General features: G+C 32.6%; 1 protein-coding gene across 1 annotated transcript in view; it reads right to left on the reverse strand.

Moving 5' to 3' along the window:
• Positions 1 to 606: 606 nt before the first annotated feature.
• LOC138712054 (neurotrimin-like) overlaps positions 607 to 24,749 on the reverse strand; it is a 236,606-nt gene continuing 212,463 nt past the window's right edge. The window contains exon 9 of the mRNA XM_069843449.1: positions 607 to 5,899. Coding sequence (XP_069699550.1) covers positions 5,733 to 5,899 — 167 coding nt within the window. The 3' untranslated portion in view covers positions 607 to 5,732. The remainder of the gene's footprint in view (positions 5,900 to 24,749) is intronic.

Below are 24,749 nucleotides of genomic sequence, written 5' to 3' on the forward strand. Positions count from 1 at the left end.
ATTTTGGAGAAACAAATGCTGTAATACGGTCATCCATATCGGAAATGACAGGTTAGTCACATCATTTCACAATGATAAAGCTCTAATGGCAGGAGATGAAGATCTGAATTATAGGTTAAAAAAATAGACGAGGAATAGAGCAAACTCAAGACTTTCCATGGGCGGATTATCCGCTTCGTGCATTAACTGTGGTATTTTTACACACTACAAAATAATGTTTGGTCTCGGTTATATATCACAAGCGTCTTCCCTCCGGAGTGGAAAATGGCATGGTAATGGTCAGTAATAGAAGGAGGAAAGTATTCTAATGCTTCAGGAGATACAGAGTTTTTGTCACATTAGTCAAGTGAAATTTTGCTGCTCAAACAAAAGGACAAACAAGGATTAAAATCATTTCAAATGAATTTTTTTCATCCATGTTGAATCTTTCGTACACTACTTTTAACACTTGAATATAAGTAATTGATTAAATGGCGATCTTACTCGTGTTAATTATGTAAGCATGTGCGGCTTACAGCTGTTTAGGTGCTACTTAACACCATCCTCCGATACAATCCGCACATTCTTACATAAATAGCACGAGTAAGATCGCCATTTAATCAATTATTTAATGTTTTTTTTTTTTTTCAGAAGAACAGCATATTCGTTTTTGTATTTAAAAAAGATCGAAGACATTCTAGGGCAATTGAAGTTTGAATCTGTTAGAAAGCAAGGTTAACAATTATTCATCTAATTAGCTACACCATGTCCCTAAAAAGGATAACACTAGAATCCCACAGATCATGATTTCTTACAAAAAGAACACAGAAAATGAAGTAACCTCTTTATCGACTGATGGATGGAGTCGAAACAGGTCTACAAGCAGGTCGTGAAGGATGATGATAATGATGATAAAAATCTGCGTTTTCTAATTATTCATTTGTGCACAATTATGTGAAACAATGACACCATTAAGGGCGCCGATGAGTGAAATCTCTATTTTACTTACACAGGGTGGAAATGATATAGCCCTGCAGATTGAAAGGGACGATAGGTTACACTTAAAGGAATCGAAAACCTATATCACATTTCGTGATTAAATGCACGGCTAATTAGATATTTCAGTTGGAAGTTGCAGCAGTCTGACAACATCGTCGCTAACACACACAGTCGTCTTCCTTCTCGTAATAAAGATGTAAGAGGTCAACGAACTCAGCTCTGTCTCTGTAAGCGAGTCTCGCTACATTTCAATCCGCTCTCATCGTATAGTGGCTTGAAATTATTCCCTTTTAAATTAAATTTACACGAAAACCGTCCACGCTATTGAAATACGCCAGAGGGATAAATTATTTTTTATTAGATTTCCTATCGATATGGACAAAAATCACGATCCTACTCGCAGTATTTACCGAATTAGAGGATGTTTAACATTTGGAAAAAAAAATTCGTTTCTGAGAAAACTATGAACTTTCCACACTTTCTTGGTTACATACAACATGAGCTATTCACTCTGAAAATCTGCAGGATTATTTCACTTCCACCCTGTATATTTTTAAGCTAGAGACTTCATTCTTTGTACACGTTCTATATCTCATATCGGAAATGACATGTTTAACCTTCATGTTTATAGGTTGAGTAGTTTAGAGTTGCTTAAATTTGAAATAAACAATTTGCAGATTTCCAAAACGTTTCATCTCCCTCAAATTTTAAACATTTGGTTTGAAATTATCTGTTACACTGTCTTCGATGTCTTTAGATAGTCTCTTCTTTAGATAGTCTCTATGTTCTCACAATTTTTAGTTTTAGCTTGTAAAAGTAGGGGAAAAAATTTTAAAATATTCACATCTAAATTTATAAAATTTATAGAGTGCAAACACACATTTAATTTTTTATTCAAAAATTGTTTTCTTAAAAAATATGGCAACAAGACTATGTTACGATGTTTAAAAGAACATGCAGTAAAAATTGCAGCTTCTTAGCATAAAATTTGTGGAATCCTTAGCAACATGAATGCAGAGAAGAGGGTAAATAAAAAGCAAAAGTATGATAATTGAGTTTAAATGTTCACATGCATTTTAAACTCAATGAGAGTAGCCTATTTAAACATGGCGTAATTAAAGACACAACCGCCTTAGGGTTCTAAAACTGCGTTAAAGTGTAAAGCAGGCATTATATCTTCATTTTCTGTACATATAAAGAAACGAAAAACCGGACTTTTTATCAAAAATTACGAAACTTTTACCCATAACCCTCCTTTATTGCTCATTTTATTATAACTTTAATAAATATAAAACATATATTCAGCAGTAGGCGTTCATTATTATACGTACTGTGAAATATATCTAGGGTTTCCATTTCCTTCTCTCGTGAGTTTATTATGAGCTCCACCCTCTTTATATTTATACTGATCATAATCTTTACTATGATGTATGGTGTAGTGAATCTTCATATTGAACTACTCGCCACCGAACCAAAATCTACACATTCCTCCTCGAACTACTGTAGCTCCGATATTTCTCCTGAAAAGGTATGACAGATACCGTTTATGTGGAAATATCGTCTTTTTTAAACTTGAATTCCTAGGGAAAACGTTCCTGACAGAACCAAAATCTGTACATTAGTGGAACATTTCAGGGTACCAAATAGTGTAACTCGACTATATAAAATAACATACACCAGCTCATAGTTTTCTCTGTAGGTTTTCAACTTTTAAAGTTATCCATTTACAAATTTTAAAACTGATTGATAAAGCTTCGATCAATGTCCCCTGTAGATTTTGAGTATATAAATGTTTAACAAAATATTTTTCCAAAAATTTGTGAAGAAAATGAAAACACTGAGACGTGTCAGTTTTTCTCATAAACTATTGGAAGGAATTGAATGAATATTTTTACACAGATTACAGACATCATCTAATTTTGTTACCTAACTATAATCATTTCCCTGTGAATAAGAGAGATTTTTTTTTTCTTTTGTGATTTGGAAAGATAAATTCATTAAATTATTTTTGAAGTATAAACATCATATACTTCATTCTCAGACTAAGAAAAGAAAATTATCCTATTTATCAAAATTAAAATAATGATGTCTGTAGACTGTGTAAAACAATTAAATCAAATCTTTTTAAGAAAAATTGAAACTATGTTTGAATTTTTCTGTTTTTTTTCCTTCCCGAGATTTTTTAAAACATATGTCATTAACATTTTTATTTGTTCACCAAATATTAAAATTTACAGGTTATGTTCCTAGACTTTCCGTTATCTGTCTTAAAATTTTAATTAATATCTTTAAAATTTAATTAGATACAGAGAAAAATGTCAGCTGCTCTATTATCTTTTATTTTATAGTAGTTTATCTTAAAGAAAAAGAATTCGTTCTGGGTAAAATAATCTGGTAGGCCTCACGTTTTCACTGAAGAGAAATGAGATGAAATACAGTTCGCGTCACCGTTTTTGGCGTGTGAAATAAGTAATGTGAACATTAAGTATGATTGTTTTACCTTTGCAGTAGTCAGTGTGACAACTGTGTTTGACAAATGGCTGATGTGAGGTGTATAGGAAGTGGTACCATTCTCAGCTGCACTAGCAAGACGCTCAGAAACTGGACACTATACTCTAGGACACATGCCAAAAACGCTGGCGCCAGCTGCAGTTGCCAGGCTCGAACAATCTTAGTGAAAATCTTTAAAAGATGTAGCTCACGAAACTAAGGTATCCAAATCGTCAGCAGAGATAGCAACCAATAAACTTCACGTACATCCATAAAAAAAACATAAGTGAACCATTAATTATATGAATATGAACCAGCTTCAAAAGTAAATTATTGTAATTTCTCTATCCCGCCTATGAAGGCGAAATAAATAAAGCTAGTCTAATACTTTTCACCATGGTTACGAGAACGATTTAACCAGAGAAAGCGCTGGCTTTCGTCGCTTCGAGACATTTGTGACTCGCTGTATACCATACTATTTTTTTCTTAAGATTCAAATTGTTAAAGCATCTAATTCTTCATAAACTAATCGAAGTTAATATGGAATTATTGACTCAAATATCTCTAAGGCTACGCCGATATATCATGTAAATTTAATCAGCAATCGAAAAATTTTAGTCTAAATCACTTTTTCTAATATAAAAACAGCATCGCAGTGGGTTTAATTTTAAATACTGAAAAGTATAGAACAAGAAAAGAGATAAGCTACTTTATTAAGAATTTAAGTATTTCTACTTAAGTACGTTCCAAACGATTTACACCTCGATCGACTAAAGAACGTGTTTCACGGCAGTTACCATATACAGAATTTGCAACATTGTAGGAGCAGAATACATTGACTAATGCACTTAGGCCTAAGGTAATCACGAAGTGTAAATCTATTATAAAATAAAATACAGTGGCTAACATTTTGCTCTATATCTCTGCAAATTTTAAAATTAACAATTCAAAATTGTTAAGACCGATTAAGGAAATTATGATGAACATAATCTGTAAATTTTGATATCGTAGTGAACAAATAACAATTTTAATAAAATATTTTTGTAAAAATCTCATGGAAAAATAAATAGTGGAGAAAACAGAGTTGTGAGTGCAAATTTACCTCATTATTGGTAGAATGACAATTATATTTTTATATAGCTTATTTTTGGTAACGATATTCATATTCCTGTGTTAGTCTGGGAATGAGATAAGATTCTTCTAGATATTTAAAATATTACATTCATTAATTTAATTTTTTATATAAAAGTCATATATAGAGTATTAGTTGGGAGGCCGGAGGGAAACGACCTTTGGGGGGGGCCGAGACGTAGATGGGAGGATAATATTAAAATTGATTTCAGAGAGATGGGATATGATGATACTGAATTAATCTTGCACAAATAGGGACCGATGGCGGGTTTATGTGAGGGTGACAATGAACCTCCGGTTTCTTAAAAGCCATAAGTAAGTATATAAATATCATATCTCATTTCAAGACTAACCTAGGAGAATGATTTTAGTTACCAAAATGAATTGATGTCTATATTTGTGAAAAAAAAAGTCACTCAAATCCTTCTACCACTTTATGACAAAAATTAAAATTTATGTGTCAGTGTTTCAATTTTTTACAATAATTTTTTTAAACATATTACTAAAATGTTTACACATTCATTATAATATTAAAATTTTCAAAGTATATTCATTACAATTTTTCTAATTCGAAGTAAATATTGCACTTGGATAGCTTTAAAAGTTAATTAATTACAAAGCAAAATGTGGTCTACTGTATTCTACACTAGATATACTCTTTCTGGTTACCTTAATTCAAATATATTTAGTGTTTATAGTCCTGGAAACATGGTGAGTTACAATGGTAAGACACATCGATAGAATCTGTCAATTATTTCAGTTATTATTACATTATACTCTTATTCTCACTGTTAAATTGTAAATGGTGAGCTAAAGGCATTTAAATTGAAGACTTATTTGTTGATCTACTGGACTTTAGAATGTCTTCTCTGATGCCAAATTGAAGAAAAATAAAACTGTGTTATGATTGCCAAGAAGATTTGATGAAAACGCTACACACAACGATTCAATTCCGATTTTTGCTTTAAACGCGGAAAGCCAAATTCAACAACTCAAAGCAATGGATCTATATGAGAAGCAGCAGGCTGTTGTAATGGACCGATCATACGAAACACAAAATGACTGAAGCTGAGTGATGAATCTGGAATCTCGAACACTATGGCAAAGTCTTGCACCGACGGCGAGCCATGAGCCTAGGGCGGAAGATTCAGGATCGGCGGGACTCGAACTTTGGACAGCCATAACGATGTGAACCAGATGAGCAGCGTCAGAGGAAGCGTCGATACTGCTGAAGACGTTGGCCCTTCGGCTACCGGCAGTTCCAGCGCGTTGTCACGTGGTCTGCCTCTCAACTTGAGATCTGAAACACACAAATGTTTCTGCTACAAAGATATTCAAAGGAAAAGCCAGAAACTAGTACTATAAAAGCCATAAAGTCTATATTTGTACTTCCCTATGTGTAGAAATTTTACACAGTGCGATGCACTTAAAGTTACCACCTTAAATGTATCCTGTACTATTAGACCTACTGATATCTACAAGCTGTATTCGCTAGATTTAAGGACACAAGAGTTCACAAATCTAGCCTATAGAAAATTAATTATAAAAAGGAGTATTTTCAGCACAAAGTTTTATTTTTATGGACAATAGCTTTAACTCCAGCAGAAATTAAACTAATATTTATTTCGTTTGTTTATTTACTTATTTACTACCATTTAACGTGCTGTGCAACAGCAAGGGGCCAAAATATAATAATAATAATAATAATAATAATAATAATAATAATAATAATAATAATAATAATAATAGCGTTTACCGCATACTTCTATTTCAAATCGTTAAGGAAAAACCATTATCCTTCAGATGAAATGCCTGTAAAATAGACCTACAAGAAAAAGAAGAACAGGAAGAAGAAAAAGAAGAACAGGAAGTGATGATATTATTTCGTATACTGCAATAACAATAAAACTAGAAAGCGATGGTGATATTTTTTTTGTTGTTCTTTCATTGACTTTATTTTATTTTTTAAAAATAAGTTGTGGTGGAGATTATTTAGAAAATGTGGTATTTACCCATTATTATTATTGTTATTATTATTGATATGTCAGAAATGCTGAAAAATCGATATGATTGGCGCGCATGATGCATGCAGAATAAATAACAGGCTAATAATTTATTTATTTACTTACTCATTTATTTATTTATTTACTTATTCATTTATTCATTTATTTATTAACTAATTTATTTAATAATTTATTTATTTATATATATTTATTTATTAGTTAATTATTTATTTACTTATTTGTTAATTAATTAATTAATTCATTTATTTATTTAAAATGTATTTATTTATTTGCTGGACAACAGCCATAGACCAACAAAAGTCCAGCACAGTGCTTCAATTAATACAATAAAATCAACAACTATGGTTCAAATTAAATAACTGAGATAAAACAAAATGAAAAACATAGATTACAATCATTAATTTACAAGAATTAATGCTATTATATTTTATGCAAAGGTAATGATTCTTATAATAATAATAATAATAATAATAATAATAATAATAATAATAATAATAATAATAAATTATTTTATTGTTAGAAAATACAAAGAAAATTGTAAAACATACAAAAATTCTAGCACTCTCTTGAAAGAGAGTGATCTCGCGCACAGAGGAGGTTTCATTTCATAAGAAATTTACATAGATAAATTACAATGGAGAACAACTTAAAAGAAATAATATTCTCTAATAAAAAGTTCTTGCATACATTTGTAAAATCGAAACTGTTTGAGTTAACTTAATGAGAATATTTATTAATTAATTTCTTATAAATCCTAGGGTCAATATTACTACTATGACAGAATTCAGTGCTTATTCAACACTTAGATTCAAACAGATGTATTATATTGGCTTTGTATTTGTGAGTACAATTTATATTCTCATTAATTGTGTGACTTTTATGTATAAAACTCAATACACTGGTATAAATTTGATGTATTTTGAAGACTTTAAATCTTTTAAACAATAGATTTTTAGACTAATTTTAATTATTCTTCCCTGTAATAAATCTAGTGGAATAACATTAGTTTTTGTGAATACTGGAATGCTAAGATTAGTTTTATACGTACCGGAATGCTCCAAACAATTTGTATTTTCAGAGATATCCTGACAAACAACAGCCATGTCGAAGAATGTTTGCAAACATCTTAAACCAAGTGAAGGAAATTGGTAGTGTAACGCCCCGCAATCTTGTCCGAAAAAAAAAAGAGTGACTGGAGAAGGTAGATGGTGAACTTAATGTTAGAGCTACTGCTGTTGTGTGCCTGTCGTATTTCCTGTACTTAAGTTGGCATGTTAACTTTTAAATTCACAAAGTATCCCATAGGATACAACAGGTACAACACATAAAATATGGACATTGCGATAGTTGTTTTCTTTACAGTCCGACACGGTTTAATAAACTAGTGTGAAAAATGAAGTTTTGCCAATTTAAGGGTTAAGAAAATTTTGATTAACAGTTAATTTGGTACGGATATGTTCAGCGGATGGAAATCGAAAGACTGCCGAAAACTATCTTGAAATGGGTTCCAAATGGGAGAAGAAGAAGAAGAGGGCGACAGCGAGATACATGGATTAAAGAAGTTAATAATGCTACGTCACAGAGGGAGTTACAAGACGGTGATTGGGAGGACAGAAGAAAATGGAAACTAGGATCCGGAAGGCGACCCTTCATATATATATATATATATATATATATATATATATATATATATATATATATATATATATAACTTTCTTTGGAAGAGAAAAGACTGAAAGACAGATGAAGATTATCATTTAATTCACACGTTACTCTCCACTTAAATTTAATGCATTCTACAAGTGTTAATTATTCACACCTAAATTAAAATAAGAGCATAACAATATCACCATTACTTTCTATTGTTACTGTTATTGTAGTAAATAAAACAATGTCACCACTATGCTATGTTTTTGTTTTTCTTGTGTCATACAGGCATTTCATTTGAAGGATAAAAAATTTAACGGCAGTTTTTCGTTCACTATTTGCATTAGAAACATGCTGTAAAGGTCTTTATTATTATAATAATTTTTTCCACACTAGTGCGTAAAGCTGCATTTTACCTACTGATATCACGGCGTAAAGTCAGCCTTTAAAGCACTAGTGCGTAAAAAGTAAGAAATCACTTTATCACTGCTATTCATTTTACGTACTGCCTATGAAAGTACAAATTCAATGTACAAACTTACTAAATAAGAAATTAATGTATTACCTCGACTTTTCATCACAAATATTACACGTAAGACAAATGAGTAAAAAATTTAACATTCATATTTATGCTTTAGCCAGTATTATTCTGAAGTTACATCTGCAGTAGCCTACACATTTCAGTATGATGTAACATTAAAATTTTCCTAACCGCTTTGTTGATTATATGGCTGGTTTAGACGGCCAAGAAATCGCGGACATGAATAAAACAGACTGTAATTCCATGGATACTTATTTCTTAATGAATCTGAGTTTAGACTGCCGTGAAATCGTGACCTTACAGCCACTGAAACTTGAAATATTTATTTAATGTAAATGTCTGCTATCGTAGAAAAATAATTGTCTGATATACATACATTCGTAAAATTAACTTTCTGATCCTCGTGTGTTTGTCAAACTCGGCTTCACCTCATTTCACAAAACTTTTGACTCGTGCCAAAATGGGAACCTTTACGAACTTGTATCATAAATAAGTATTTAGTTTAATATTTGTATTTAAGACCTCAGTATTGTTTCATTTAAATAAAACATTGTGTTCAAAATTATATTTTTTTTTCATATTCATATTCCTTCTCTATACACTAGATTTGTGACCTCTTGTGTGTCCTTATATCTAGCGAAAACAGCTCGTCGAAATCAGTAAGAAAACATGAAATATTGAAGGTGAAGTTTTAAGTTCCTCGCTCTGTATAATATTGTTATTTCTACACTTTTTCTGCCTTAAATGTTTAGCCGTCTCCATTCTTTTGCATCTCAATTCCATTTCATTGGGTCTGGCTACATCTTTCTTACCTATTGACTGACACCGTATAGTTGCAGTTATAAAAATCCTCAGTCTCTGTTCTGTTTCTGAAGGATAGAATGCACGTGGTTTTTATTTTACATAATTTACTTATTTAGTTTTATACATCTTCATTACACACTTTTAAAACTTTGTATCACTTAATAAATTTATGATACTAATAACATTCTAGCATTAAAGAAAACAAAGCAGTAAATTACCTAGTTGACTAGTTTTTACTTCTTGTTACTCATCCTCAGAACTAGTGATGTCCTTTCTTCTTCCGGTTTCTTCAGTTCTTTCGCTGAGGGATGCGTTTCTGTGTAGTAGTGCCAAGTTTCATAGAGTTTGTGTTATGAAATTTAATTGCATATTTGGGATGTGTTGTGGGTGTGTTTTTGTGTGTCTGTATATTTCGTAAGTTATTATTCTAGTGTATTTAATTTCTGATTTGTCGGTTCAATATTATAATGGTCTTTCCACGTCTGTTTCTATGTTGCTGTAGCTGTAGTAGGTGTTTCTGATGTGTTTTGTTTAGGTCGAAGTGTTGTGTGATTTGGTTGTGACATATTCTTTGTATCATGTTTGAACAGATCTCCTAGTCTGTCCGATATAGAAGGTGTTATAACTATTGCATGCTAATTTGTTTAGTCAATATAGATTGTATTTGTTTATTTTGTTTGTGTGTGCAGATGATTTTGTAGAGTGTTCTGTGTTCTATATGCAATGTTGCAATTTAATTTTCTGAATGATGATGCGATCTTATTTGTATGTGTTTATGTAAAGATTAATTTTTGGCCCTACAAAATAGGCTATATCTGTTATGGTAACAATGATTATATTAGAGGAGAAAAATTCGCTCCGGCAACGGGGTCAGGCCACAAAGGGAAAAACAATATGAGAGGGATTCGATCCGGTGCTGTGGATTGAAGTTCGGCGTAGCTCAGTGGCTAGAGCAGTTGGTACATAGAACCAAGGACCCGAGTTCGATCCCCCGCGCCAGAGCGAATTTTTCTCTTCTAAATCATTGTATGTGTTTGTTTTAGCATGTTAGTGTGATGTATTTTTGTGTATTTCTGCTTGTGTGGTGTTCCTTTGTTTCCTGCAATTATGATTTTTCATAATGTTATTTATTATTTTGGGATTGTATCCATTTTCAATGCATATTGTGACGGTGTGTATTTATTCGTTGTAGCCTTGCTAGTTCACTGATATGTTGATTTGTCTGTGTACCACAGAATGAAATGCTGGATGTTTTTTTTAGGTGTTCGGTGAATGGATGTGTTGTGTATTTTGTTACTGTTGTGGTTTTGTGTAAATTTTGAATATATGTTTACCTACTATTCTTATTGTGATGTCGAGGAAGTCTGTGGATTTGTTATTTTCAATTTATAATGTGTAGTTTAGCTTTGGGTGTATTTTGTTTATATGTTGGTGTCGTTTTAAATCTGTTTTTCTTTTCCTACGTGTAGTATTTGTGTTTATGTATTTATTTGATACATTATATTTATATTCATTTTTGTCGTTTGCAACCATTTCAATTAATATTAAATATTAAATTATTTGACAAAAACAGATGCATTAGTCATTATGGAAATTAAATTTCTTATAAATCAGGACAAGATATTCATTTCCTTGTGATGGTTTTAAATTGGTTAACAGCGAAATCTTAGCTACTTCAGGCAATTTGTTGAAATATTTAACCTGTATTAAAATAAAAATATAAGAATTGTTACTCACATGAGCTTAAGGAATATTAATATTAGGTTTTTGTCTTGCAATAAAGTCAGTTCTAGTGATATATGCATTCAGGTTTTGCTTTACATATGAAAGGTTGGAATAAATATAAACATTAGAGATAATCATCATTTTTAAATCCTTTAATAGTGGAATATAGTGGTCGTATTTCTTATACTCAGTATAACATTTTTATGTAGTTTAAAATCTGCTTAACCTTTGGAATATGTCCCCGCATATGAAGCCCATAATATAAAAATAAAGCAAGAATGCTTTTAATAGAAAAAGAGCATGTTCTACGAACCCCTTGAGAAAAAACTATGGAAAAAATCATTGAAGTGCTTTATATAGAATGTGGAATTGTATGGGATAAAAACATAGATTTTACGACGAAGTAAAACAAAATGATCACGGAGAAAATTTGGAGTGTGTGAATGGAGAAACATAATAAGAAATGAGAAAGTGAGTAAAGAAATAATAAATAATGCTGAAACTGATCAGAAAGAGAAATAGGAACTGGCTAGGTCACTGGATAAGAATAAACTGCCTACTGAAGAATTCACTGAAAAGATTGGTGAACGGGGAAAATTTCGGGGTAGAAGAAAATATCTGGTGATAGACACATTAAGATACATGGATCATAATATGTTACATAACCACTGGAATAAATCATGGCCAGAGCTAAGGCCAAAGTTATACAACTCTACTTTGATAACAAATCCTGACCTCGGTTATTTCCAGTTTGATAAATTTATGAGAAATTTTAAGCAAATTATTTAGTCCCCTTTTCCTTTTTTATTTTTATTAATTTCAAAATACTATTTATTCATTTCAACATAAATTCTGTTTTTGACTTGATTCTCTATTTTTATCTTCATAATTACCCCTGTTTTGTAATAATTGCATTGGTTTTTAATTTTTTTTCAATAGTAAATAAAATGTATTTATTTTGTATTTTTATATTTTAAATAATAATAATAATAATAATAATAATAATAATAATAATAATAACAATAATAATAATAGTAACAATAATAATAATATGCGGAGGCTAAGAGGAAGATAGTAATAAGGAAGATTGGAAATGCTGGGTTTGTGGTGAATGACATGCCCTTGGCCACAAAGCTGTAAATAAATTAAAATAATGCTTAAGATATTAATACAAATACGTTTTCAATTTCCTTACTATAAACATAGTTCGCGATCATTTAAGTAATTTATACAGATAAGAATACAAACACAAACCAAATAATTTAACAAACTAAATCCCTGCTATTTTAGTTGTAATAATATTTTCAGTGTTTAATCTTCATTAAGAGTGAGTCCGTAAGCAATAGAGCATATTTTAGCAATTTAATGCAACCTGTATTACAAATTTCAATTCATAAAAACTTCATTACTTACTGGGACAATATTTTCACCAAACATTACAACTTGAGCATCAACATTCATGGTTAAGTCATAGACACAATTAAAAGAAAGATACCATAACAAATGCTTGGGGGCACACCACAACTTACGTCCTGCAGATATGAAGCTCTGTTATTAATACATTATTTATTATTTTATTAACCATAATGCTTTCCACTGAAGGGAGTTCAAAATGACTCAGTACACAAATACGTAACAATTATTATATAAAAAATAAAGAAATACATAATTACAAAAAAGAAAAAAAAATGTTAAACAGAAACACATAATTACAGAAAAGAACATTTAATATATGTATACAGTACATACTTACAGAAAAAAACAATATAGCACGTACTAAAACAAATTGTGCTCACAAAAGCTACATTATGTAGCCTATTGGTCTTTAGTCGAATGTCCGGAGACAGCTTTGAACCCCATGACACCAATAAGGCATCACTCATGAGGTAACTAAGCTATGTAGCTTATTGGTGTTTAGTCAACTGTCCGGAGACAGGTTTAAACCTCATGACACCAATAAGGCATCACTCATGAGACAGCTAAGCCAGGAAATAATGAGATAGTGTAAGTAGTACTTTTCCTCTTACATTGCATACGTCGCTGACTAATCTAACCTATATGCAAGATAAAACTAATCGAGACGGAGCAGCAAAACATTTCGACATGTCGAAACACGTGGCCTGCAAACAGTGATTTCGTTAAGTGAATTGATACAGTATCAAACACTGGATCGTAAGTGACAAGAACTAGACTATGTATCACTTTTGTCTATTAAAATTACTTGAGTATTTTAAGCAATCGCTGTAGTTGTATGTAATATTGTAGTATATTTATTACGTAATCTTACTAATTGTGTATATGTTAGTTTTATTTATTAAATTTATGTACTATTTTGTGAAATATTAATAAATATCATCAATGTATTATTGTACAGAGCTATCGTTATCATAGATCCCAGAAAAGAGCGACTGAATAATTGCGTGAAAATAGTATAGTTTAGGTAAATTTTTACTTTTGTAGATACGAGCCACCGAAATATAACATTCCTTTCTTTACTTCCATTTCATTCCAATATAGTTTCATTTATAACCTTTTTGATTACTTCTTTTTATTTAGTCTCCTTGTAAAAAATATAATTTTCCATCGTTTCCTTTCTAACCTTTTATTTCAATTCAATTCCATTATCATATACTGTAATTCATGTCGTTTACTTTTGCGGCATTTATTCTCCTTTCTATTAATTATAATTTCCCTTCTTTTCCATTTTTTCTATAACGTCATTAATTCTTTCAATTTAATTTCATTTCATTTTCTGTCTTTTACTTTTTTCAATTGAATAAATATAAATTTTTCTTTCTTTGCTTTAATTTTATTTAATATCAGTTTCCTTCCACGTAATGTACTCCCATTTCCAAATTTTCTCATTTAATTTCCTTTCAATAAACATAATTCACCTTCCTTGCGCTCTCCTTCTTTCCATTTAATTTCAATTGTCTTTCATATAATATCCTGCCATTTCCACTTTTTCTATCTAATTTCTATTCAATAAAAATATGATTTATCTTCATTTTTTCTGTCTTCGCTCTCATTTTAAAACAATTTAATTTAATTTCATATCCTGTCATTAAATTTTTCTTTCATCTATCCACCTTTCAATAAGCATAATTTACCTTTTTCCACTTTAATATCCTGATATTTACCCAACATCCATTTAACTTATTTTCAATCGAAATAATTTTCCATCCTTCCTTCCTTCCCCTTCAAGTTTATTTCAATTATCCTCGATCCAGTATTCTGTTATTTACATTTTCATTTAATTCTCTTTGCATGTTCTAATTTCATATCAATTTCATTTCACTTAATATGCTGTCATTTACTTTTTCATTCAATTTCCTACCAAATAATATAATTTCCCTCCATTTGTTTATATTTGCTTTTATTCCATTTCAACTTACTTTCATTTAATGCCCTGTCTATCATTTCCTTATTTCTATTACGTTTCATTTATATTTTGTTTTGTAAATATTATTTACCTTCTTTTCAGTTCATTTCATTTTATGTTCTTCACATTAAATTTCCTTTCACTTATTACTGTCATTTCATTTTCCGTTTTTCACATTCTCCACTTTTTCCATGTCCTTTCCTTTGCCCTCCTTTCTTCCCTCCATGTCAATTTCTATACTTTCCCCCTCTTTCCTTTCACTTGCAGAATATAATAAAAGATGTATGAGCGTTGCTCTGCTAGATATCAAATCACGATCATTCGTCGCGTACGTCGCTAATCGACGTAGTAATTTAGAAATAATGGATGGTTCAGTGACACCGCACTTGATGGATTACTCTCTCTCTGACGACATGCGTATTCTTACTCACAAATATTTGGACAACGGAATTTCCAGTTCAAAATAAAGGATGCAAGATAATGATCTCTAAGAGGATGTGATAGTTTCAGTGGCGGAGTATAATTTAGTCTTTTGGAAGTGTAATTGTTAGGGAAATAATAATAATAATAATAATAATAATAATAATAATAATAATAATAATAATAATCATCATCATCATAAATTAACTTCTAATTGAGATTTTGACTGATATGGCTATTATCAGACAGTACATCTCATTTGCCGATAGGCCAATATGTTAGAGGCAGAACAATAAGTGCTTGTGCACATCAGAAGTCTGATTAGTGCAATATGTTTCTAATCAGCGATGTATGTAATGGATGGGGAAAGGAACTTGTCAACCTAACCCATTATCTCCTGGCTTATTTGTCTCATGCGTGATGTCTTATTGGACAGTTGACTAAACAACAACAATAATATATTCTGACTTGGATTTTTCGAGCCTCACGGCCCGTTTACAAAACACCAAACGCGTGCAAAAATGAGTCGTTTTGTATGATTAATTTATTAATAATTATTTGATATAAACAATGAACCTTTTACAATTTGGACATGGCTTGAATTTGAAATTTCAAATTTATTTATATTGTGTACATACGAATTTAATTGTAAATATATACAAAAATACACATAAATACAAAATACATATACATAATAAAATAAACAGAGTAAAATAATAATATATTATAAAAAAGAGGATACAATAATATTAATTTAATTTTAGGACCGAATGAGCAGTGCTCGTGTTCAGTTACAGGTCAGACATATTTTTTTAATATATGAGGAAATTAGAAATAAAATGAAATAGAAACTAAGATAAAGTAAGAGTTACAATGAAATCACATATTAATATCGTATGTCAAAATTTTAAGAGAATTTATAAATAAAGTTTGCTCAATATTCAATATATTAAATTCGGAATAAATAAATTTATTTGTATAATCGATACATTTCTTTCATACATTTTTAATTATTAGTTTTGTGGTAAATTTACTGAATTAAAATTTATTTTTGCACTTCCATCACAAACGATAATGGATTTGAGGGAGGTGGGATATGATGATAAAGACTAAATAATCTTGCTCAGGATAAGGACTGGTAGCGGGCTTATGTGAGGACGGCAATGAACCTCCTGGTTCCTTAAAAGCCTTTTGTACAGTAAGTAAGTAATCCCAAACGATAATATATATTGAAAAATATACTGAAAAAGAGCTATATAAACATTACGCAGGACTCTAATGGGTTAGTAGCATCGAAGATTGACGAAATTATAAATTGTTTTAGGAAGCCTCTTACAAAGACAAGTAATATGACAAGACCATTTTAAATTCTGATCAACGTCGATACCCAGATATTTCACGTATGTGGTTTATTTCAATTGTGGGCATTTACAGCTGTTAGGATTTGAATATATCCCCTCTGATATTGACACTGACGCTTTGATTCTGTTACCTGATTCCATCACCAGGATTTCTCTAATGATTCTTCAATATATGTTACACCTATTTACACGAAACAATTATCGCTCTATACTTTCTGGTACACATCTTAATTTTATTAACATGAACTTGAGTAAAATTTTCTATGTTAGGGCAAGGATAAGGCTCTCACCAGAGTGCTGCATTGGAGTTGAATCGCTCGCTTGAACTCGGTCGAGTGTCGCACCCTCGAGTGAGATGCGATCGGTCGTGATACGCTCGTAATAAATAGAAGCACAGTACAAGGTCATCTCACCAATATGTCTTATCTTGTATGGAAGGCGACAGATAAGATACACATATGTTTTGCTCACACGGTAAAAATAAGGCTTTATTTTCTGCGTTTATGACATGCGTTTAATGGAACAGCCAATGGAACGTACCAAAACAGGAACATGAAGTTATAAATAAAATAGTATGAAAGACTTCGATATACAGTTATTATTGCAATATTAGTACAGAGATAACGTCACAGAAAATATACTAAACGAATAATTATGCTGCACAACTGTTACAGACGCAAAGATTGATACACTAATTATTAGAGATGATGATGATGATGATGATGATGATTATTATTATTATTATTATTATTATTACTAGAAAACTTGATACAGTTTTTGCATTATCATGATTGTGTTCTCCGTTTATAATAATTACATGTACATCCAATAACATCTATCAGATGTGGCAAAAACAAAATCACTCCTGTGTGGGGGGGGAAAAAAAAAAAAAAAAAAAACATTTACCTACAATATTTACATTACATTTTAAAGCAAGTTTTGTAGTTGTACTATGTAGAGGTTAGTTAAACACTGAAAAGTTTTGAAATGATAAACATCCATAATGTTACTACATAGTTCATCACTGTAACAAGAACGAATGTCTAACGCTCGGCTTATACCGTTTGAGGATTTATCGCTCGTGACAATTTTACCCATCATGCATGTGCACTACCTATCGGATTATGTTACGAACTACTTTGCGCTCGAGCGAAAATGTCCGATGCAGATCTCTGGCTCTCACCTTTGCAGAAATTCTGCATTTAAAGCCATATGGACATGTTTGCAATCTTTATCTCTAAAGAACACTCCCTAGTACTCATTTGTGTCAGAGTGAGACGAAATTAGGACCAATGTATAGTCGGACAAGATTAATTGGAAAAATCCATAACTACATCGGGAGTCCAACACGCGACTTCGATTTTGTACGAATAGTGCCATGACTACCACATTACCGTATGTCATAATTTCGTATCATTCATTCATTTATTCATAGTGTTATGCTCTCTTTCACTTATGGAAGGTAATGTAACCTATATATATATTCGGTCTTGCTGACCCTTCACAAATCTCTATTCTGGCCAAAACTCCCTTACTTGCACTATTTACAAACTTTACACACTGACGTAACGTGACCTTGATACCTACTCTTAACTACGTCTTTCGTGTCCCTTCACTTTCACTGATCCTCCTTCTAATTTATAATACTAACTATCCTACTTCTCTTCTCAAATCCTCCGCTACAGGAAGTTAGGCTAATATAAGAACAGTAATTTCTACTGCTGCAATATCACATGCTTCACCCAATTATGCAATTCAGTAACTAAAAATTAAAATAACTATTAATTAAGAAAGACGAGCGATATAGGATGCGTAGCCTATACTGTATTACATACAAGGATTATTCATGGTGTTTATTGTACACACACATAGAGGACAGAATTACGTTATGCACTCAGAGATTCCACTCTAGTTGATTGGCTTGGCTTTGTACCAAAAGAATTTATTTTACCCGAAAACATTGATGCTCTACTTTTGCATTCTTTTTTTTATAAAAACATCCTGAATTTAAGCCAAATACTGAATATGGCTTCTCATAGTAATCAAATATTCCCAAAGCCAGACTAAAAAGTTTCTTTGTTTTGAATATCCCCCTTCGTGCTGAAATTAAAGTTATTTGTAAATCAGTTGGCAGCTCAAGATTTTTTAAGTCCCTTTCTTTCAGTGAGGGCTCGAGGAAGAATCATTTACATGCACATTATAGTAATTTAAAGAAGTAGCTTTTCTTAACAAAGCGAAATGGGGGAGCGGGAGAACTAAGCGGAATGACGCTGCAGTCGCTGCATCTCGTATAACACGAGAATTTCCTCTTGAATTCTTTCAAGTGTACTGAAGCGTTATGTAATTTGTAATATTGTGAGATTAAAAAAATTCTGCCTCTTTTACTGCACTGCCATTCTCTCTCTCTCTCTCTCTCTCTCTCTCTCTCTCTCTTGCGAGAATGGTGTTCAGGATTTCCGGCAGTACCCTATTGAATATATGTTTTAAAAGAAAATAAGAAGTTTCTACATTTGTTCCTTCGGTACTTTTATGTAAATACTCAAATACTACCCGACCACACTCTTTGTGGCACGACAGCATCTTGTACTAACATACGGTGCGTCACTATTACGTCATCTATACAGAACAACTCATCTCTCATTCCAATGTGACACTATAGTAGTGTCTACTCAGTTGGTATAGTTGTGTCAAAAAACGGAAACGTGTACTATAGCTTTTACAGGTCAAGCTAGGCGAATGGTCTTTAATATAATAAAGTTTCTCGATACTAAAAAGCAAGGAATAAAATTACTCATCGAGAAACCTACTGAACGTGCCAGCAGAGCGTTAAAAAAAGCAAGTCTACGGTAAGCAAACTGCTGATAGAAGTTTAAACAGCTGAGGTGAAGAGAGGTAATATATTTTCTCCGAAAAAAAGAAGAAAACACAATAGAGTTTGAACTTGTCAACTTGAGATTATGAAAAATGCACTCCAAGGCAAAGATTCTTATGAGTATGAAAATTATAAAGAAAATCGCATACTACGTAAATTATATTCTTTTGTAATGAGATACAAATTTTACAGGCTACAAAGAAACACTGAAAAAAATTGTTCACACTAGAGGGAATTTAGAAAATGTGAAGATAATCATCAACTTCTTTGTGAACTAAATGACATAATTGCAAGTAGAGAAACCTATCTCCGATTTGTAGGGAAAACTAAAATACAGAGTGTTGCAAAACTCCATACTCAAACTTCTAGAAATGGTAGAGGAGCCCAAAACAAAGATTTTTCTTTCAATAACCGTAAGTCGGAAACCAACAGTTACGTCAGTCGTCACCTTCGAACGCATCCGGCGTCGAAAATGGTACCAGCATTATGGCGCAACCCCTCATTTCTGTCTTCAACTTCGAGAGCATTTACGTGGCACATTCGGAGAACATTGGATTGTCTGGGGTGGGCCCATTGCACGGCCTGCTCGTTCTCCTGACCTTACCCCAATCATTTCTTTTGTGTGGAGACGTTTAAAGAGTTTAGTGTATGAAACGCCAATTGTGTCAGAGGAGATCCTCGTTGCTCGGATTCTTGTAGCTCCGATCACTTACAACATCAATATGGAACATTTCAATGTATGAGGGACGCATTATCATGTCGTTGTACATCATGTATTGAAGTAGGAGGCCGCACGTTTGAACAATACCTGTAAACAAAATGTCACCAAAACCATTTTAAATGGTTACCACACCCTCAATGTCTGTCAGCAATGTCTGCGTTCGAAGGTGACAACTGATGTAACTGTTGCTTTCTGACCTATGGTTATACATAAAAAATATTTGGTTTGGGCTCCTCTACCATTTCTAGAAGTTTGAGTATGGAGTTTTGCAACACTCTGTATTAAAGCAGATAAGTGCAATGGAGTACTTAGACAAGTTCTTACAAGCAAACATCCTGATGGGGGCAGATAAAAAAAGTTATTTTTTTCCTTTCACCATGTTAATAATGTTAAAAGAAGTGTTTGTACCAATTTTGGCCACCCGACCGCAATTGCGAGGGCTGTAAAAATAAGTTCGACGGCCCGTTAACAGAAAGAAAACACAATTTCATTGGAAAAATTTATTAGAAGAGATACAGTAATTGTTGAGCTATTTTTCAACATCTTCCCCACTGGAATTGAGACATTTGTCATATCAACAGAGAGGTCCAGACGGCTGTCAAAAGCTGGTTCCGATCCCAAGCGACAGTGACTTCTACGACAAAAGGATACAAAAATTGATCCCATGGTATGAGAAATGTCTCAATTACAGTGGCGGATATGTTGACAAACAGCACAACAATTGCAGTATCTGTTTCAATAAATCTTTCCATGCAATTGTGCTTTTTTCTGTAAATGGCCTCATGGAAAAGCACTTTCTGGATGGCCTCGTAATTGCGGTCGAGTGGCCAAAATTTGTATAAGCGCATCTTTGGACATTATTAATATGATGAAAGAAAAAAACATTAACTTTTTTATCTGCCCCCATCAGAACGTTTGCTTGTTAGACGACATCTGGATATATTGTACAATAAAAAAAATTGTTGGCAGCATGATAGTGCGTCTATTTTTTTTTTAACAGTAGCGCAGGTCAAGGTTTAATGATAGTGCATGCTGGGAATGAGATAGGCTTCGTTGTCGGAGTCTATCTGATGTATGATAGAAAAAGCAGTGCTTCCGACTATTATAACAAAATGTTAGAAAAAATCTCATTCCTAGATAAACCACCAGGTTCATTATCGTCTCATGTTTTATTATTTTACTTTCTTTACTTTGTGTTATATTTCAAATTTCTTGTTATTTTGGGTCTACAGTCTAATATACTGTATATTGCGTTAATTAATGTATTTACAATTTTCTATATTATTTTCCTACACACTGTCGTGTATACTATATGCGAAGTTTTTCCATTCTCGGAAACATTACTGCTTGGTAATAAAACGTTAGACTATACCTTTCTCTTTCTCGCAGAGTCGCAAAACAAGACTGTAGATCCGCCGCCGTTTACGTTCCACATACAAAATGGTCACATAGTACATTTATAAATATGGATGTAAATATTTTCTTTTCAGTTCTGATTTTACGAAATGCACATGAAAGATAATACGATGCAAGAAGTGCATTTCGATGCTTTCACGAAAATACGCACACACGATACATGAAAAGTGTTTTCGGCATGTGATGTACAGCGATTTCCCAGAACTACTGTAGGGATTTTGTTCACGTACATATCTGCACGTAAATTCAAATGAGAATGAGCAAGCGTGATGTAATAGATTTTTTAGATACCCATTCGTAAAAGTAGATCTTTTATCTCTAGGCAAGAGTATTAGAAATATTGGATATTAGGCCTATACGCTAGAGTGCGAAAAGTACTTTTAACACAGACTGACTTTCAACAGTTTGCGCCGATTGTCAATCACTTCTCACCAGATGTCACACGACAACAATGACAATCGATCAAAATAGCGGTTTAAACACCAGCCCTTATTTACTTACAAATGGCTTTTAAGGAACCCGCAGTTTCATTGCCGCCCTCATATAAGCCCGCCATCGGTCTCTATCCTGTGCAAGATTAATCCAGTCTACATTATCATAATTATCCCACCTCCCTCAAATACATTTTAATATAATCCTCCCATCTACGTCTCGGCCTCCCCAAAGGTCTTTTTCCCTCCGGCTTCCCAACTAACACTCTATAATTTATGGATTTCTGGATTCGCCCATACGTTCTACATGTCCTGCCCATCTCAAATGTCTGGATTTAATGTTCCTAATTATGTCAGGTGAAGAATAGAGTGCAGTTCTGCGTTGTGTAACTCTCTATTCTCCTGTAACTTCATCCCACTATTAAAAACTGCTTTTAGTTCAGAAACGTACAAAAACGGCGCATTAATATTTTTGGTAACTAAATGAAATAATTAGAACTAAATTTAATTACTTACTTACAAATGGCTTTTAGAGAAACCCGGAAGTTCATTGCCGCCCTCACATAAGCCCACCATCGGTCCCTATCCTGAACAAGATTAATCCAGTCCCTAGCTTCATATTTCACCTCCCTCAAATTCATTTTAATATCATCCTCCCATCTACGTCTCGGTATCTCCAAAGGTCTTTATCCCTCCGGCCTCCCAACTATTTACGTGTAATTAAATATAATTAGGCTTGTAAAAATTGCTCATAGCTGAGTTTAAACAAGAGAACCAGGAACTTCTAGATCTAGAGTCGAATGTTCTGCCACTGAGCCACACCAACGGCAACTTCCACTGTGATAAAAATCCACTGTTTCAATAGGTGGATTTCAGCAGTGCAGAAGTCGGGAGAAATGTCTCCATATGAGTATGAACAAACAGCTGTCTAAATATTGTTCACGATGCATATGTTAAAAAAGATTTTATTTTGTTCGTGGGTTTGTATACTCCGCCTGCTGCCTTGATTCACAAACATCTTTAATTATGTCTGTAAATTTTTTATATGGTGTCTCGTCCACCGCTATGAAGTAACGGTTAACATGACCGTGAAACGAGCAGGCCCGGGTTCAAATCCTGATTGGGACAAGTTACTTGGTTCAGGTTTTTCCGGGGCTTTCCCTCAACCCATTAAGAACAAATGCAGAGTAGCTTTCAGCGCTGGACCCCGGGTCATTTCGTTGGCATTACCACTTTCATCACATTCAGACGCTAGATAAGCACAGCAGTTTATAAAACGTCATAAGATAAACAATTAAAAATATTTTGTCTGCTAGAGGAATGGACTTACTTTATTGCACGAATTCATTATATTTTCTTGTCTCATATAATAGATCTAGATTAACTGCCCTCTAACAAACCAATTCAGATGAAACACAGAAAATACTTGTAGATATATGGCAAATATTCAATAAAGAAATTAAGGAAATATAATCAATAATTGGAGATACAAAACATACTAGGTTGATGCATAATTTCATAGTGTTTTTTTCACCACAAGACTGCATTGTTAGAAGACTGTTTATCAGTTGCCATTTTTCATTTGTTATTTAGAGTATTGTGGCTGTAACTACGCCTTGAATTCTACGGATCTGAATAAAGTTCCTGCTATTTTTGAGCTAAAGAATATCGAACGTCAAGTGGAAAAGAACGAACACTTCCGACATATTCTTCTGATTGAGTTTAATAGAGGTGTAAAGGCAGCGGAGGCGATTCGAAAAATTTGCGCCGTGTAAGGGGAGAATGACATCGGAGAAAGCACTGTAAGATAACGTTTCTGTCTCTTCAACATACAACACTTCTTACAAAACTTAGTGTCCATCCACAGAAGATGGTGTTATACCTTTGGTAGATAAAGAAGGCGTCGGGTACTATGAATTGCTTCCTACGAATGTAATCAAAACTGATGAAATTTATTGCCAACAACTCAGACGGCTTTCGTCCTCAAATGAAGGACAACAACTGGGAAGGCTGCAACAGCAAGATGATAATTCCCGCCTGCACTCCCCTAACATGATAAAAGTAACTATCCAGAAGCTTGGTTGGGGTGATTTCACATCCACCATATGCCCATGATCTTTCGATCTGAGATTTCCACATTTTCCATTCTGTACTCAACAATCTTAAGGGGAGAGGATGGTATTTTTTGGTGAAAAATGGGGCTACATTTTCAATTTGTTTCTTTCAAATACCCTGTAATATGTGTAGAATACAGTGCATAATATTTTGTGAGTATTTGTGCCTTATCCGATGTTGAGACACCATTTTTAGACTTCCTGCGCTCTGGATTTTTAATTCACATACCCCTTTTGATTGTTGTTTCCGGTAGCTTCGTTTCTTTGCCACATTGCCAGACAAAAATGGATATAATTTCTAAACTATTAATGATACATGCATGAAATTTAGAACACACCTTGTCTAGATTATTAGGAAACTTTTCTCTGTAGCAGAATTTGCTAATTGATTTCATTTTAAAAGTATGTGTCTGTTTGTAAAAAAGGAACTAAAAAAAGTGTTATTATATTTTAATTGTTTATTTTACAAATATAGGGACCAATATTAAACTTCTGTTACATACAGTTTGTAAAGGATGCTTTTACAAGTAAATTGTAAAACATTGTTTGAATTTATCTTAAAAATGGCTTAGATATATCGGTTTTAGTAAAATCCTAAATTGGGTACATTTTTTTTCAAATCTGGGCCCCCAAATATTTTTTCAAAATATTTATATTTGGTTGGTTGCTATAGCTTGAGCTCTCTACCTAGA

This window comes from Periplaneta americana, chromosome 13 (assembly GCF_040183065.1).
Source record: "Periplaneta americana isolate PAMFEO1 chromosome 13, P.americana_PAMFEO1_priV1, whole genome shotgun sequence".
Classification (NCBI taxonomy): domain Eukaryota; kingdom Metazoa; phylum Arthropoda; class Insecta; order Blattodea; family Blattidae; genus Periplaneta; species Periplaneta americana.